An 18,965-nucleotide genomic window follows, 5' to 3' on the forward strand; every position below is an offset into this window, starting at 1 on the left:
GGAAATCTATAGATGGCACCGATAGTCAGGGAGGATTTAAGGGATTTACTGGAGAACTTGGCAAAGGTATATTCACAATAGTCGTCTCTATCACTAATGACACTATTGCATATGAAGGTATCTTTGTAATATATTGCTGTGCCAATATATTACATATAGTCTGGACTATACAATATATAGTCTGGATAATTGAGTGGAGACACTACTGGGAAGATAGAACACCACAAGCGTAACTCTCATCCTGTAACTACACTTGAGTAATTACAATCTTAGAAGCAATAAATGAAAGCAGTTCTCTTCTCACCTTGTGCTTGTGATGAGGGTCAGGCCCATGACACAGCAGCAATGCCACCACAGAAACATGACCACCTGCATAGGCTAAGGAAAGTGGTGTGTAGTCATTGGTGGTCGTCTTGGTCACATCATCCTTTACACCCTGTACACAGATGAACGGCAAAATGCAAAGGTGACCTGCCCAACAAGTCGTTGGTGTGCATCCACCTTCAATCTCATGCTCCTGAAAAAGATTTTAAAAGAAAAACAAATATAGTTTGCACTTAACACTTTGATGCTATGGGCGCGCGGGCACAGCACTACCCTGGGTGGGTTTGGGCATTCCGCAGGAGAGCGCATTAATTCTGAAAAGTGTATACTCCTTTTCCACTTGTTACCTCAATTTTCATCCCAGGTCTTTCATTTTGGTATCAATGTGTTTGCAATACAATTCTCTAAAGGCATATAAAGTCCAAACGCTCAGCGTACCATCCGCAACAAACAGAGAAAGTGAAAGCATGTTACCTGGGAAAACAGCGCAAGGGCGATAAAATGTGTACACTCTTTTTCACATTGGTCACCTCAATTCTCGTCCTGGGTCTTTCATTTTGGTATCATTGTGTTCACAATAGAATCCTCTACAGGCCTAAAGACATATAAAGTCCAAAAGCTTGGCGTACCATCCGTAACAAACAGAAAAAGCGAGAGCGTTTTACCGAGGAGCGCACAAGACCGATAAAATGTGTACACTCTTTTCACTTTGGTCACTTCAATTCTCATCCTAGGTCTTTCATTTTGGCATCAATGTGTTCTAACAGGAGTATATGCATATAATGTAAAAAACAGTGGCGCGCTCCACCCGCCGGCAAGATGAAAGTTACCAGAAAGAGAGCGCTGCGCCACCCCAAGGCGCCTCTCATTATAATAGAGCACGCGGTCATACCGAAATGTGTATAATCTTTTTAACTTTGTCATCTCAATTCTCGTTCTAGGTTTTTCAATTTGGTATCAATGTGTTCGCAATAGAATTCTCTACAGGACTAAATGCATATAAAGCCCAAAAGCCAGGCGATAAAGTGAGAGCGTGTTACCCGGGAGCGTGCAAGAGCAATAAAATGTGTACACTCTTCACTTTGTACATCTCAATTCTCATCCTAGGTCTTTCATTTTGGTATCATTGTGTTCGCAATAGAATTCCCTAAAGGAATATATGCAAATATAAAGCCCAAAAGCTTGGCGTTCCACCCACAGCAAACAGAGAACGTGACTGTGCATTACCGCAGTGAGCGCTAATAAAGAGCAATAAAATGGGTATACTCTTTTCACCTTTGTTACTTCAATTCTGGTCCTAAGTCTATGTATTCGCAATGAAATTCGCTACAGGTGTATATGCATATAATGTCCAAAACCGCAGGACACCCCTCCCGAAGCCACTGCCAATTTGCCGCCGGTAACGACGCAATGTTGCTTCGGTACCGGACTACCCTCTAATAAACGAACACAATGCTGAGATGTTACCGAGCCAAAGTGTTAAGTACAATGTGATTGATTGTTAAACAATTTCTCTGAACGCTACTAATACTGTACTTGATTCAAATACTTTAACCCTTAAATGGCACCTGGCTATTTAGCATTTGTCACCCACAGGCGCGCATATGCATATATATATATATATATATATATATATATATATATATATATATATATATATATATATATATATATATATATATATATTATATATATATATATATATATATTATATATATATATATATATATATTATATATATATATATATATATATATATATATATATATATATATATATATATATATATATATATATATATATATATATATATATATATATATATATATATATATATATATATATATATATATATATATATATATATATATATATATATATATATATATATATATATATATATATATATATATATATATATATATATATATATATATATATATATATATATATATATATATATATATATATATATATATATATATATATATATTATATATATATATATATATATATATATATATATATATATATATATATATATATATATAGTGACGATAATCTCCTTCAAGAGATTGAGCCTGCTCTTCCCTCCATAATTACGTCTTCACAATTATATAAAAAGACTATGGAAGAAATGTCCAACAACGACAACAACACCAGCAAGGCTTGCCAGGGTGAGCAAAACGTATGCAGCCAGCCACCTGTTCGGACCCAAATCACCAAACTACATGTTGATCGCTGCCGGCTGCGCTGATTGGTCGCCGGTCTGGCTGCACCTGCACTCGCCCCCCATACTACCTGATGTCTGGGGTCGCCCCAACATCAGTCCTCAGAATGTTCAGTGCTTTCGTAGCCAGCACTCCTCCCAGCTAGACGTTAGCGTGTACTGAGAGAGGTGGTGGCTTTAAGCCAATATTCCAGCACCTCCCACTTACCTTTGTGTTGCACTTCTTGTTATTTTGCCTTAACGTAACTTTTCATTGTGTCATTTAAGTATTCTTATTATTTTGATTGATTGATTTTATTATAAGAATTTGTTTGTGCATTATTTTCATGTTTTGATTTATTTAACGTAATTAAAATTTCATTGTTAAAGTTTACTTGTGTTTTGTGTGTCTTCTCCTTACCTTACCACAGACGAAGTTCCAGTTTTTCTATTTTTTTTATAACTATGTGACGAGGCCATACCCCTAGCCTTAAACAGCCGAACACCAACGCGTTACCGTCACAAGTTATATGGGGGCCTGTCCTAGGAGCTTCACTCAGGTACTGGTGCCAAGTGGTAATTTATGGTAAGCGTATTTAACTTTGTTAACGTAGCTTTACTATTTTTCATTCAATTTCATTTTTATAAGGTGCGGTGTATTGTGCATTACGAGAGTAACATATAGTGAAGGTGAGACAACTTTGGATTACGTGGTGACTGTAGGCCTCAGTCATACTCTTAATTGGTCATCTCTCCCTCCATGTTATTACTCGTATTTACCATCTATGTCCCTTGAATATTTCTCATTCTGACAGATCATCATATTGGTACCCTGGTACTGTGGTCTGCCCCGGGTCAAGAGTACCCAATCTTCTGCAATCTGACTGTAGGAGGATAAAGAGGGCCATAGTTCCTCTAGCTCGAACTTTAGTTGCTGAATTGGGACCTCAGCAGCAGTTCTCGTCACCAGTTGACACCTCGCACCCCTACACGTCAGTCAGAGATGATGATACATACAACGGTAGGGAATTAGCTTATTTTTTCAGAGCACAAAAGTTCGCTAATTCTGTAAGTATCATATTAAATTCAGTAGGAAAAACTTGCTTTATGTCCTATAGAGACTTGGCAAGGTATGCCTACATCCTTGGACTACCAATTTTACTTTTGAAGCATTTAACTGTTTCATTTGTTTTCGAAACTTTGTTTCATTTGTTAGTAGGATTTTCTTGCCCTTATTCTCTTACATGAGTACCGGGTACAAGATTTCCTGCGCCCTTGATTTAATTTAATCATTTAATATCTTTCACTTAACGTTAGTTGTTAAAGATCACACAGGATAGGTACCAGTTGCCACGTTGTCCTGTTTCTGACATTTCATTATTGAACATTCGTGTACCTTTATTTGCTAATTTCACCATGTTTCGTCTCCAAACTTTCCGTGCAAATCCAGCAGGTGAAATAGGGACTTTAAGTCGTGCCAAGAGGACTGAATTACAAACTCTTGCACATGAGTATCAACTAGAAGTTCCCTACCAAGCCAACAAAAATGACCTACACAACCTGTTGCTGGATTACTATTTAGAGCAAGGTAAGATAGACCCTGAAACTCATGAAACTTACTATATTGCAGATAAAACTGATTTGGCAACGCTGAAACTCAAACTAGAGCTGGCCAAGATTGAACGTGAGCAGCAAAGGGAAGCCCGCGAACAGCAAAGGGAAGCAGCTGACATACGAAGGGAAGAGATCGCCCTCAAGGAACGTGAGTTTGCAATGCTCCGTGAACGTGAACGCTTACAGCTTGAAACCAAACAACGCGAGTTGGAAATACAACGCGAACATGACAAGCAACAAGCGACTCTGGCTCTTGAGTGTCGTCAACGGGAATACACGTTGGAAACTTCACACCTCGCTCAACGCCAGCAAGCTACTGCCAATCTTCCCGTCAGTTTTAATATATCACATGCAAGTAAGTTAATGCCATCCTTTGTAGAAGCAGAAGTTGATGTGTTCTTTACCACCTTTGAAACCCTTGCTAATCAACTCAGTTGGCCTGTCGACCAATGGGCCACACTTCTCAGAGTCCATCTTACAGGTAGAGCTGCAGTCACACTCAGTACTTTGGCGTCTGAGAATGACTACTACACTCTGAAACAAGCAGTGTTGGACGCCTACCTCCTCTCTACTGAAAGTTATAGAAGGAAATTCCGTGACCACCTGAAGGCAAGTACCACTACCTTCCTCGAGTTTGCTAACACGAAACGGAGGTATTTCATGAAATGGCTGGAAGCAGCACATGTCTCTACTTTTGCAGAACTCGTCAACCTGATGCTTGTTGAAGAATTCTTGAGACGTGTGCCGCCTCCTGTCCGCCTCTACTTAGCAGATAAAGAAGAAACCGACTACCTGAAGTGTGCTAAGTCGGCTGACACTTACAGCCTCATCCACCGGCTGACACCTGAACCATCCTCCAGTAAGAAGTCGTGGTACAGTTACGAGAAGGTGAGCCCCGATCAAGCTGGTTCACAACTGTACTGCAAGTATTGTAGACTCTATGGACATACCATAGACAAGTGTGGTAAGTCTCAATACAAGGGAACCACTGACCAACAACGACCCAAACCAACTCCTCCTAAGTCCGGTAAGCCTGTGATGAATGTTGGTGTTAATGTTAATGATCTTTCTCTTTTCAGTAACCACCTGTATACTGGAACTGTCTCTGCCAACGGTTCAAATCCGGAGGGACGTTTCAAATTGAAGATCTTGAGGGACACAGCGGCTCTACAATCGATCATCTTGAAGTCGGCTGTGCCCAACATAGTCTACACCGGGGAAACAGTCTTCATCACTGACCTCACTGCTACCACTCCATACCCTCTCGCCAGAGTCCACCTGGATTGTCCCTACGTGAACGGGGAAGTCCAAGTCGCCGTCAGGGAAAAGCCTTTTCCCATGCCTGGAGTGCAACTTCTCCTAGGCAACGACTTGGCAGAAGACCTGCAACCGACCAACCTGATCGTCATGGACAAACCCCAGGTGTGTAACTCTGTGCCAATAAATCCTATTCTTGAGTATGTTCCAGCAGAGGTTCAAGAGAGTGATGAAGTTTCTCCTCCGGTTCTCGTGACCACCCGTGCACAAGCCGCACGTCCACAGCCAGCTGACTCTACTGCTACCGCTGTCCCTCAAGACCCTCAGAAACTACCCCCGCATCTGACCAAGTTGGAGTTCCGTAAGTTGCAGAGGGAAGATCTTACTTTAACACCCTTGTTTTTCCAGGCTGAGACTCAACCCGACAGTATTCCTGGGTTCTTCCTAGAGAACGACTTGCTCTACCGCAGATATAGACCCAGTAAACTGAAGGAGGAGGACGATTGGGCCAACACCGAACAACTTGTGATTCCCACCAGCCTGCGGCCCACTATTCTACACCTGGCCCACGGAGCATTCTCCCACTACGGCTTCAACAAGACTTACCATGGGATTCGTCAAGACTACTACTGGCCAGGTATGGTAAATAACGTCAAACAGTACGTAAAACAGTGTCATACATGTCAGATGGCAGGCAAACCGAACGTCTCCATTCCCAGAGCACCACTGATTCCCATACAGGTGCCTGCGGAACCTTTCCACAGACTCATAATAGACTGTGTTGGTCCTTTACCTCGGACCAGTTCAGGTAACGCCTACATCCTAACCATCCTGTGTCCTACCACCAGATTTCCCATAGCAGTTCCAGTGAAGAATATCACGGCTGCTACGGTTATCAAACATCTATTGAAGATCTTCACTCAATACGGATTTCCCAGGGAGATTCAAAGTGACTGTGGCACCAACTTCACCAGTGATCTCTTCAAAAGGACACTGGAGGAGTTCAACATCAAACAGGTATTGTCCAGCCCCTATCATCCTGCTTCACAGGGTTCTCTTGAACGTAGTCATCAGACCATCAAAGCACTCTTGAAAAAGTTTTGTAGTGAAACCTCGAAGGATTGGGATAAGCAGATTGACCTAATAATGTGTATTTTCAGAAGTCTCCCCAATGAGTCCCTAGGAGTATCTCCTTATGAGATGCTCTACGGCCGTAAGTGCCGTACTCCCCTTAAGGCTTTCAAAGACTCTCTCAGAGATGCCACCTTCAGTGAGCATCAGAATGTGCCCCAGTTTCTTCAAAACCTTCAACACATTCTAGAGAGAGTCCACCGCTTTGCTCATGATAATCTATTGAAAGCCCAGGTGAGAATGAAGACTCATTACGACCAGACCAGCAAAGTAAGAAAATTCAAGCCGGGAGACTTCGTCCTTGCTTATTTCCCTATCCCAGGTTCACCTTTACAAAACAGATTTTCAGGACCCTACTGCGTCAAAGAGTGCAGGAATAATAATAATTATGTGATAGAGACTCCAGATAGGCGGCGGAAGACCCAGCTGTGCCACGTCAACCTCCTGAAGCAATATAATGGTACTCCTCCCACTGTCTTGACTAATTATTCCACATTCACAGAACCCTACATCCACAGTGAGACCTTCCCAGCTTCTCCTCCCGAAAGCACTGACAAGGAGTCAGCGCTTTCTAATTCCGAAATCCTTAATGATCTTCCCAAATACTTTCAGGATAATCATAGTGCACCTCTCGTCAAGATCTTCAGAGAACATCAAGAGTTGTTCAGAGATGATCCCCAAGAGTGTAATGTTACCCAGCACGACATCCAACTGCTCCCCGACACCCGGCCGATTCGTCAACCCTTCTACCGAATCAGCCCGAGCAAGAAGGAAGTCATGCGTGCTGAGGTGCAATACCTCTTGGATCATGGACTGGCTACACCTTGTGAGTCCCCCTGGGCCTCACCCTGTATCTTGGTGCCCAAACCCCAAGGTAAGGTGCGGTTGTGCACCGACTATCGTAAACTGAACTCTGTCACTGTCAAGGATGCTTACCCCTTGCCAAGGATAGATGACATCCTTGATGCCATTGGTAGTGCCCAGTACTTGTCCCAAGTGGACTTGCTTAAGGGGTACTATCAAGTGTGTCTAACGGAGCGCGCTAAAGAGATATCTGCCTTCATCACTCCTTTTGGACTTTTCAGATATGAACGCCTTCCTTTCGGACTATGTAATGCCCCGGCCACCTTTCAAAGAGCTGTCAACCGTGTCATCCAGGGCTTGGATAACACATACGCCTACCTGGACGATATCGTCGTAGCCTCCAACTCCTGGAGTGAACATCTGCTCCAGCTGCGACGTCTGTTCTCCAAGCTCCTGACAGCCGGCCTCACCATCAACCTGGGCAAGTCCACTTTCGCGAAAGGTAAAGTGCGTTATCTGGGTCATGTTATTGGGAGTGGCAGCATAGCTCCGTTAGACTCACACACTCAAGCCATCCTACAGTATCCACAGCCTACCACCAGGAAGCAGCTCCTGCGCTTCCTTGGTCTTGCCTCTTACTACCGTAGGTTTGTGAGGAATTTCAGTACAGTCGCCACACCTCTAATTCTATTAACCAGTCCCAAGCAACGGTATAATTGGACCATACAGCAAACCGTTGCTTTTGAACAACTCAAATTCCTCCTCTGTTCTAACCCCATTCTCGCCTCTCCAGATATCACCAAGCCTTTCGTCCTTCATGTCGACGCCAGTGGTACCGGCGTTGGTGGTGTCCTGATGCAACAACGAGGCGAGGAGGTTCTACCTGTCAGCTACTACAGCTACAAACTGAAACCACACCAGAGGAACTACAGCACTATTGAAAAGGAGCTACTATCCATCGTCCTGAACCTCCAACACTTCGCTCCGTACCTACAAGGCGCCAGGTCTACCACCATCTTCTCAGACCACAACCCTCTCCGCTTCCTACATCAAGCCCAATTCACCAACCAGCGTCTTCTACGATGGGCTCTGTATTTACAAGACTTCAACCTGGAGATCCGCTATATCAAGGGTTCTGACAACACCATAGCCGATGCCCTCTCCAGAGTTTATGAAGTAGAAGCGACTCCATCCATCACTCCACCACATAACGACGTACTTCTTCCAGAACCGCAGGCTTCGGGGGAGAGTTGTGACGATAATCTCCTTCAAGAGATTGAGCCTGCTCTTCCCTCCATAATTACGTCTTCACAATTATATAAAAAGACTATGGAAGAAATGTCCAACAACGACAACAACACCAGCAAGGCTTGCCAGGGTGAGCAAAACGTATGCAGCCAGCCACCTGTTCGGACCCAAATCACCAAACTACATGTTGATCGCTGCCGGCTGCGCTGATTGGTCGCCGGTCTGGCTGCACCTGCACTCGCCCCCCATACTACCTGATGTCTGGGGTCGCCCCAACATCAGTCCTCAGAATGTTCAGTGCTTTCGTAGCCAGCACTCCTCCCAGCTAGACGTTAGCGTGTACTGAGAGAGGTGGTGGCTTTAAGCCAATATTCCAGCACCTCCCACTTACCTTTGTGTTGCACTTCTTGTTATTTTGCCTTAACGTAACTTTTCATTGTGTCATTTAAGTATTCTTATTATTTTGATTGATTGATTTTATTATAAGAATTTGTTTGTGCATTATTTTCATGTTTTGATTTATTTAACGTAATTAAAATTTCATTGTTAAAGTTTACTTGTGTTTTGTGTGTCTTCTCCTTACCTTACCACAGACGAAGTTCCAGTTTTTCTATTTTTTTTTATAACTATGTGACGAGGCCATACCCCTAGCCTTAAACAGCCGAACACCAACGCGTTACCGTCACAAAATATATATATATATATATATATATATATATATATATATATATATATATATATATATATATATATATATATATATATATATATATATATATATATATATATATATATATATATATATATATATATATATATATATATATATATATATATATATATATATATATATATATATATATATATATATATATATATATATATATATATATATATATATATATATATATATATATATATATATATATATATATATATATATATATATAATATATGCGCGCCTGTGGGTGACAAATGCTAAATAGCCAGGTGCCATTTAAGGGTTAAAGGATTTGAATTAAGTACAGTATTAGTAGCGTTCAGAGAAATTGTTTAACAATCAATCACATTGTACTTAACACTTTGGCTCTGTAACATCTCAGCATTGTGTTCGTTTATTAGAGGGTAGTCCGGTACCGAAGCAGCATTGCGTCGTTACCGGCGGCAAATTGGCAGTGGCTTCGGGAGGGGTGTCCTGCGGTTTTGGGGATGTATGTATATGTATATATATATATATATATAGGGGGGGGGTGTATGTATATGTATATATATATATATATGTGTATATATATGTATATATATGTGTATATATATGTGTATATATATGTATATATGTATATATGTATATATATATATATATATATATATATATATATATATATATATATATATATATATATATATATATATATACATATATACATATATACATATATACATATATACATATATACATATATACATATATACATATATATACACATATATATACACATATATATACACATATATATACATATATATACACATATATATATATATATATACATATACATACACCCCCCCCCCCCACCCACCCACACACACACACACACACACACACACACACACACACACACACACACACACACAACACTTTGTTTTTTGTGACACTAGGGGTGTCACAAAAGGTGACACCCCTAGGGTCAACACTTGCAGCAGAGGAGCTCCAGCATATTTCAACAATCCTAAGTATTGTAGTACAGGTTGATGGTAGTGAGTGGTGTCCCAGAGAACATAAAGGTATAGTGCTCTTGAAAAATAGGTGAGATAACAGGAAAGTGCTAAGGGAAGTGAAAAATCGGATGAGAAAAAGTTGCCCTAGTGTTTACAGTGCAGAGAAGAACATTCAAGATGGCCACTGGCAAGGGGAAAAAACAAAACAGAGCTTGATTTTGAGGGATTCAATGAAGAAAGCATTGATATTAGTAGTCTACATAACAAGTTGGTAAATTTAGATACTATAGTGAACTCTCATGTAGAAATAATTAGTAAATTGAAAGAAAGTAATGACCATTTGAATAGCAAAGTTTTATGTCTTGAGGGTTTAGTGAAAGACTTGCGCAAGGATAAGAATCAATTGGAAACAAATTGCAAAGCCATGGAAGAAGAAAATAAACTCTTAAAAATAGCTTTGGAAGAAGTTAAAGTAAATTTAAACATAAATGACTACAATAGGTTAGGCAAGGAAATTCAACAGGAGAAACAGCTTTTGTCAGCACAGATGGAGGAAGTTACACAGGGACTAGAACAGTGCAAGAAAGATATGCAACTCACTTATGCACAAGTGGCCAAGGAGAAGGAAAAAATAGAAGAAGCAGTAAAGGAAGTCAAACACTGCAGCAACCAAGATAAAACAAACATTAGGCTAGAAGTGAGGAAAGAATTGGCATCTAACCCGAAGTTGGTGCAAAACACAGTTGATCGGAGTAAGTCCCTGATCATTTTTGGCTGCAAAGAAAAGGCGATAACATCTAGGTCAGAAAGAGCTGTAGAAGAAGCTAAAGTAGTAGATAAAATTGTTGGCCTCGTGGAAGGTCTTACAAACAGAGAGAATGTGTGCGACTACAGGAGAATAGGCAGGTACGTAAAAGGGAAAGATCGACCTTTGAGGATCACCCTAAACGGTGCCAAACAGATGGAAGAAGTACTAAGGAATGCTAGAAAATTGCAAAGGGATGAGGATGGGAAAGGGTGGTCGTTAAGACGAGATCTTTCAAAAGAAGATAGAGAGAAGCTGAAACTGAACCTCGCCGAGGCAAAACATTTAAATGAGAGCAGGAATGAAGAAGAAATAAATTCTTTTTTCTACAAAGTGATAGGGGTAGGCAAACCAGTAAAGTGGTACATAAAGGCAAACCAACAAAATCAATAGAGAGAGGGGGAGTGAAGAATAAGGAGAGGGGGAACAAGTTCCTGAAGATTGCATACACCAACATAGATGGAGTGAGATCGAAGATACTGGAGTTAAGTGATGTAATACAGCTGCAGACACCAGACATTGTTGCACTCACGGAGACAAAACTTGAAGATGTAATTTTAAATGAGGTCATATTCCCAAGGGGCTACTCAATTTGGAGACGGGACAGAAAAATTAGGAAAGGCGGTGGCGTTGCTGTGCTGGTAAAAGAACACCTAAAGGTGAAGGAAATAATGACTGCCAATCCACAAGAAGTTGACATAATAGCACTAGAGATCTGCTATGAGGATGATAAACTAATGATGATAAATGCATATAGTCCACCGCCAAGCAGCACATGGTCAAAGGAGGAGCTAGATAGTAAACGTGAAGGTCTTATAACAATAATGAGAGAGATTATAGCGAGAGCGGATAACGATAGATCACGACTGTTGATAGTCGGTGACTTCAACTTGAAATCCATAGACTGGGAAGCATATGAAGCTAAAACAGAAGATTTTTGGACCTGTAAATTTGTAGACCTCATCCTGGAAACATTCTTGTATCAACATGTTAAACAAGCTACGAGGATGAGGGAAGGGGACGTTCCCTCCATGCTAGATTTGATATTTACCAGGAAGGAGGAAGAGATATTTGACATTCAGTACCTTCCTCCCTTGGGTAAAAGTGACCATGTCTTTTTGGGAATAAAGTATGCAATGCGTTATAAGCTGGAAGAAAATAAGGAGGTTGAAGCAGTTGAAAAACCAGACTTCAGGAGAGGACATTATGGTGACCTTAGAAATTTTTTTAGTGAGTATAATTGGACAGACTTGATGCTAGGCAAGGAAGTGAATGAGATGTATGGCAAGTTTTGTGAAATATATGATAAAGGCACAAAAAAATTTATACCAAAACAGAGATGCAGGACCAGAAAACAGGATTGGTTCGACAGAAATTGTGAGAGGGCAAGAGACCAAAAGACACAAAAATGGAATCAGTATAGGAAGAGGCCAAACCCCCAAACATACCAGCGATACAAAGATGCGAGAAACAATTATACAGCAGTAAGGAGAGAGGCAGAAAGAAATTTTGAAAAAGGGATAGCAGATAAATGTAAAACAGAACCGGGCCTATTCTACAAATTCATAAACAACAAATTGCAGGTAAAGGATAATATCCAGAGGTTGGAAATGGGAAACAGATTCACGGAAAATGAAAAGGAAATGTGTGAAACATTAAATGAAAAGTTCCAAAGTGTGTTTGTACAAAATGAAATCTTCAGAGAACCAGACACAATAAGAATTCCAGAGAACAACATAGAGCGGATAGAGGTGTCTAGAGATGAAGTGGAAAATATGCTAAAGGAGCTCGGGAGGAACAAAGCAGCTGGCCCAGATGGCGTTTCACCATGGGTTCTGAGAGAATGTGCATCTGAGCTCAGCATTCCACTTCACCTGATCTTTCAGGCATCCCTGTGTACAGGAATCGTAGCAGACGTGTGGAAACAGGCTAACATAGTTCCAATCTACAAAAGTGGCAGCAGGGAAGACCCCCTCAATTATAGACCTGTATCATTGACAAGTGTAATAGTGAAAGTATTGGAAAAGCTAATCAAAACTAAATGGGTAGAACACCTGGAGAGAAATGATATAATATCAGACAGACAGTATGGTTTTCGATCAGGAAGATCCTGTGTATCGAATTTACTCAGTTTCTATGATCGGGCCACAGAGATATTACAGGAAAGAGATGGCTGGGTTGACTGCATCTATCTGGACCTAAAAAAGGCTTTCGACAGAGTTCCACATAAGAGGTTGTTCTGGAAACTGGAAAATATTGGAGGGGTGACAGGTAAGCTTCTATCATGGATGAAAAATTTTCTGACTGATAGAAAAATGAGGGCAGTAATCAGAGGCAATGTATCGGAATGGAGAAATGTCACAAGTGGAGTACCACAGGGTTCAGTTCTTGCACCAGTGATGTTTATTGTGTACATAAATGATCTACCAGTTGGTATACAGAATTATATGAACATGTTTGCTGATGATGCTAAGATAATAGGAAGGATAAGAAATTTAGATGATTGTCATGCCCTTCAAGAAGACCTGGACAAAATAAGTATATGGAGCACCACTTGGCAAATGGAATTTAATGTTAATAAATGTCATGTTATGGAATGTGGAATAGGAGAACATAGACCCCACACAACCTATATATTATGTGAGAAATCTTTAAAGAATTCTGATAAAGAAAGAGATCTAGGAGTGGTTCTAGATAGAAAACTATCACCTGAGGACCACATTAAGAATATTGTGCAAGGAGCCTATGCAATGCTTTCTAACTTCAGAATTGCATTTAAATACATGGATGGCGATATACTAAAGAAGTTGTTCATGACTTTTGTTAGGCCAAAGCTAGAATATGCAGCTGTTGTGTGGTGCCCATATCTTAAGAAGCACATCAACAAACTGGAAAAGGTGCAAAGACATGCTACTAAGTGGCTCCCAGAACTGAAGGGCAAGAGCTACGAGGAGAGGTTAGAAGCATTAAATATGCCAAAACTAGAAGACAGAAGAAAAAGAGGTGATATGATCACTACGTACAAAATAGTAACAGGAATTGATAAAATCGACAGGGAAGACTTCCTGAGACCTGGAACTTCAAGAACAAGAGGCCATAGATTTAAACTAGCTAAACACAGATGCCGAAGAAATATAAGAAAATTCACCTTCGCAAATAGAGTGGTAGACGGTTGGAACAAGTTAAGTGAGAAGGTGGTGGAGGCCAAGACCGTCAGTAGTTTCAAAGCGTTATATGACAAAGAGTGCTGGGAAGACGGGACACCACGAGCGTAGCTCTCATCCTGTAACTACACTTAGGTAATTACACTTAGGTAATTACACACACACACACACACACTTCAAAAGGTGACACCCCTAGGGTCAACACTTGCAGCAGAGGAGCTCCAGCATATTTCAACAATCCTAAGTATTGTAGTACAGGTTGATGGTAGTGAGTGGTGTCCCAGAGAACATAAAGGTATAGTGCTCTTGAAAAATAGGTGAGATAACAGGAAAGTGCTAAGGGAAGTGAAAAATCGGATGAGAAAAAGTTGCCCTAGTGTTTACAGTGCAGAGAAGAACATTCAAGATGGCCACTGGCAAGGGGAAAAACAAAACAGAGCTTGATTTTGAGGGATTCAATGAAGAAAGCATTGATATTAGTAGTCTACATAACAAGTTGGTAAATTTAGATACTATAGTGAACTCTCATGTAGAAATAATTAGTAAATTGAAAGAAAGTAATGACCATTTGAATAGCAAAGTTTTATGTCTTGAGGGTTTAGTGAAAGACTTGCGCAAGGATAAGAATCAATTGGAAACAAATTGCAAAGCCATGGAAGAAGAAAATAAACTCTTAAAAATAGCTTTGGAAGAAGTTAAAGTAAATTTAAACATAAATGACTACAATAGGTTAGGCAAGGAAATTCAACAGGAGAAACAGCTTTTGTCAGCACAGATGGAGGAAGTTACACAGGGAATAGAACAGTGCAAGAAAGATATGCAACTCACTTATGCACAAGTGGCCAAGGAGAAGGAAAAAATAGAAGAAGCAGTAAAGGAAGTCAAACACTGCAGCAACCAAGATAAAACAAACATTAGGCTAGAAGTGAGGAAAGAATTGGCATCTAACCCGAAGTTGGTGCAAAACACAGTTGATCGGAGTAAGTCCCTGATCATTTTTGGCTGCAAAGAAAAGGCGATAACATCTAGGTCAGAAAGAGCTGTAGAAGAAGCTAAAGTAGTAGATAAAATTGTTGGCCTCGTGGAAGGTCTTACAAACAGAGAGAATGTGTGCGACTACAGGAGAATAGGCAGGTACGTAAAAGGGAAAGATCGACCTTTGAGGATCACCCTAAACGGTGCCAAACAGATGGAAGAAGTACTAAGGAATGCTAGAAAACTGCAAAGGGATGAGGATGGGAAAGGGTGGTCGTTAAGACGAGATCTTTCAAAAGAAGATAGAGAGAAGCTGAAACTGAACCTCGCCGAGGCAAAACATTTAAATGAGAGCAGGAATGAAGAAGAAATAAATTCTTTTTTCTACAAAGTGATAGGGGTAGGCAAACCAGTAAAGTGGTACATAAAGGCAAACCAACAAAATCAATAGAGAGAGGGGGAGTGAAGAATAAGGAGAGGGGGAACAAGTTCCTGAAGATTGCATACACCAACATAGATGGAGTGAGATCGAAGATACTGGAGTTAAGTGATGTAATACAGCTGCAGACACCAGACATTGTTGCACTCACGGAGACAAAACTTGAAGATGTAATTTTAAATGAGGTCATATTCCCAAGGGGCTACTCAATTTGGAGACGGGACAGAAAAATTAGGAAAGGCGGTGGCGTTGCTGTGCTGGTAAAAGAACACCTAAAGGTGAAGGAAATAATGACTGCCAATCCACAAGAAGTTGACATAATAGCACTAGAGATCTGCTATGAGGATGATAAACTAATGATGATAAATGCATATAGTCCACCGCCAAGCAGCACATGGTCAAAGGAGGAGCTAGATAGTAAACGTGAAGGTCTTATAACAATAATGAGGGAGATTATAGCGAGAGCGGATAACGATAGATCACGACTGTTGATAGTCGGTGACTTCAACTTGAAATCCATAGACTGGGAAGCATATGAAGCTAAAACAGAAGATTTTTGGACCTGTAAATTTGTAGACCTCATCCTGGAAACATTCTTGTATCAACATGTTAAACAAGCTACGAGGATGAGGGAAGGGGACGTTCCCTCCATGCTAGATTTGATATTTACCAGGAAGGAGGAAGAGATATTTGACATTCAGTACCTTCCTCCCTTGGGTAAAAGTGACCATGTCTTTTTGGGAATAAAGTATGCAATGCGTTATAAGCTGGAAGAAAATAAGGAGGTTGAAGCAGTTGAAAAACCAGACTTCAGGAGAGGACATTATGGTGACCTTAGAAATTTTTTTTAGTGAGTATAATTGGACAGACTTGATGCTAGGCAAGGAAGTGAATGAGATGTATGGCAAGTTTTGTGAAATATATGATAAAGGCACAAAAAAATTTATACCAAAACAGAGATGCAGAACTAGGAAACAGGATTGGTTCAATAGAAATCGCGAGAGGGCTAGAGACCGAAAGACACAAAAATGGAATCAATACAGGAAGAGGCCGAACCCCCAAACATACCAGCGATACAAAGATGCGAGAAACAATTACACGGCAGTGAGGAGAGAGGCAGAAAGAAATTTTGAAAAAGGGATTGCGGACAAATGTAATACAGAACCAGGTCTATTCTATAAATTCATAAACAACAAATTGCAGGTAAAGGATAATATTCAGAGGTTGAATATGGGAAATAGATTCACGGAAGATGAAAAGGAAATGTGTGAAACACTAAACGAAAAGTTCCAAGGTGTGTTTGTACAAAATGAAATCTTTAGGGAACCAGATACAATAAGAATTTCAGAGAACAACATAGAACACATAGAGGTGTCTAGAGACGAAGTGGAAAAAATGCTCAAGGAGCTCGGTAAGAACAAAGCAGCTGGCCCAGATGGCGTTTCACCATGGGTTCTGAGAGAATGTGCATCTGAGCTCAGCATTCCACTTCACCTGATCTTTCAGGCATCCCTGTGTACAGGAATCGTAGCAGACGGGTGGAAACAGGCTAACATCGTTCCAATCTACAAAAGTGGCAGCAGGGAAGACCCCCTCAATTATAGACCTGTTTCATTGACTAGTGTAATAGTGAAAGTATTGGAAAAACTAATCAAAACTAAATGGGTAGAACACCTAGAGAGAAATGATATAATATCAGACAGACAGTATGGTTTTCGATCTGGAAGATCCTGTGTATCGAATTTACTCAGTTTCTATGATCGAGCCACAGAGATATTACAGGAAAGAGATGGTTGGGTTGACTGCATCTATCTGGACCTAAAAAAGGCTTTCGACAGAGTTCCACATAAGAGGTTGTTTTGGAAACTGGAAAATATTGGAGGGGTGACAGGTAAGCTTCTATCATGGATGAAAAATTTTCTGACTGATAGAAAAATGAGGGCAGTAATCAGAGGCAATGTATCGGAATGGAGAAATGTCACAAGTGGAGTACCACAGGGTTCAGTTCTTGCACCAGTGGTGTTTATTGTCTACATAAATGATCTACCAGATGGTATACAGAAATATATGAACATGTTTGCTGATGAATGCTAAGATAATAGGAAGGATAAGAAATTTAGATGATTGTCATGCCCTTCAAGAAGACCTGGACAAAATAAGTATATGGAGCACCACTTGGCAAATGGAATTTAATGTTAATAAATGTCATGTTATAGAATGTGGAATAGGAGAACATAGACCCCACACAACCTATATATTATGTGAGAAATCTTTAAAGAATTCTGATAAAGAAAGAGATCTAGGGGTGGTTCTAGATAGAAAACTATCACCTGAGGACCACAAAGAATATTGTGCAAGGAGCCTATGCAATGCTTTCTTACTTCAGAATTGCATTTAATTACATGGATGGCGATATACTAAAGAAATTGTTCATGACTTTTGTTAGGCCAAAGCTAGAATATGCAGCTGTTGTGTGGTGCCCATATCTTAAGAAGCACATCAACAAACTGGAAAAGGTGCAAAGACATGCTACTAAGTGGCTCCCAGAACTGAAGGGCAAGAGCTACGAGGAGAGGTTAGAAGCATTAAATATGCCAAAACTAGAAGACAAGAAAAAGAGGTGATATGATCACTACGTACAAAATAGTAACAGGAATTGATAAAATCGACAGGGAAGACTTCCTGAGACCTGGAATTTCAAGAACAAGAGGTCATAGATTTAAACTAGCTAAACACAGATGCCGAAGAAATATAAGAAAATTCACCTTCGCAAATAGAGTGGTAGACGGTTGGAACAAGTTAAGTGAGAAGGTGGTGGAGGCCAAGACTGTCAGTAGTTTCAAAGCGTTATATGACAAAGAGTGCTGGGAAGACGGGACACCACGAGCGTAGCTCTCATCCTGTAACTACACTTAGGTAATTACACTTGGGTAATTACACACACACACACACACACGCGATGAAGTCACACTTTGCATGTTCGCTCATGCACGGTGCATCCCGGAGGCGTCGCGTGCGGTCTTCAAGCAGCCAGAGTTGCCATGAATTTATTTTTGCGTCATTATTTATAGTGTCTAGGCCTGTATTATTTGCAATATTAGTCACTAATTGTAATTACCTAAGTGTAGTTACAGGATGAGAGCTACGCTCGTAGTGTCCCGTCTTCCCAGCACTCTTTGTCATATAACGCTTTGAAACTACTGACGGTCTTGGCCTCCACCACCTTCTCACTTAACTTGTTCCAACCGTCTACCACTCTATTTGCGAAGGTGAATTTTC

The 18,965-nt window shown here is 40.4% G+C and overlaps 1 protein-coding gene across 1 annotated transcript in view; it reads right to left on the reverse strand.

Annotated features, from left to right (window-relative positions):
* LOC123746739 (ankyrin repeat domain-containing protein 17) overlaps nucleotides 1–18,965 on the reverse strand; it is a 298,429-nt gene that overhangs the window by 139,340 nt on the left and 140,124 nt on the right. Inside the window, 1 exon segment of the mRNA XM_069316838.1 lies at nucleotides 305–517. Coding sequence (XP_069172939.1) covers nucleotides 305–517 — 213 coding nt within the window.

The sequence above is a fragment of the Procambarus clarkii genome, chromosome 85, assembly GCF_040958095.1.
Source record: "Procambarus clarkii isolate CNS0578487 chromosome 85, FALCON_Pclarkii_2.0, whole genome shotgun sequence".
NCBI classification, from domain to species: Eukaryota; Metazoa; Arthropoda; class Malacostraca; order Decapoda; family Cambaridae; genus Procambarus; species Procambarus clarkii.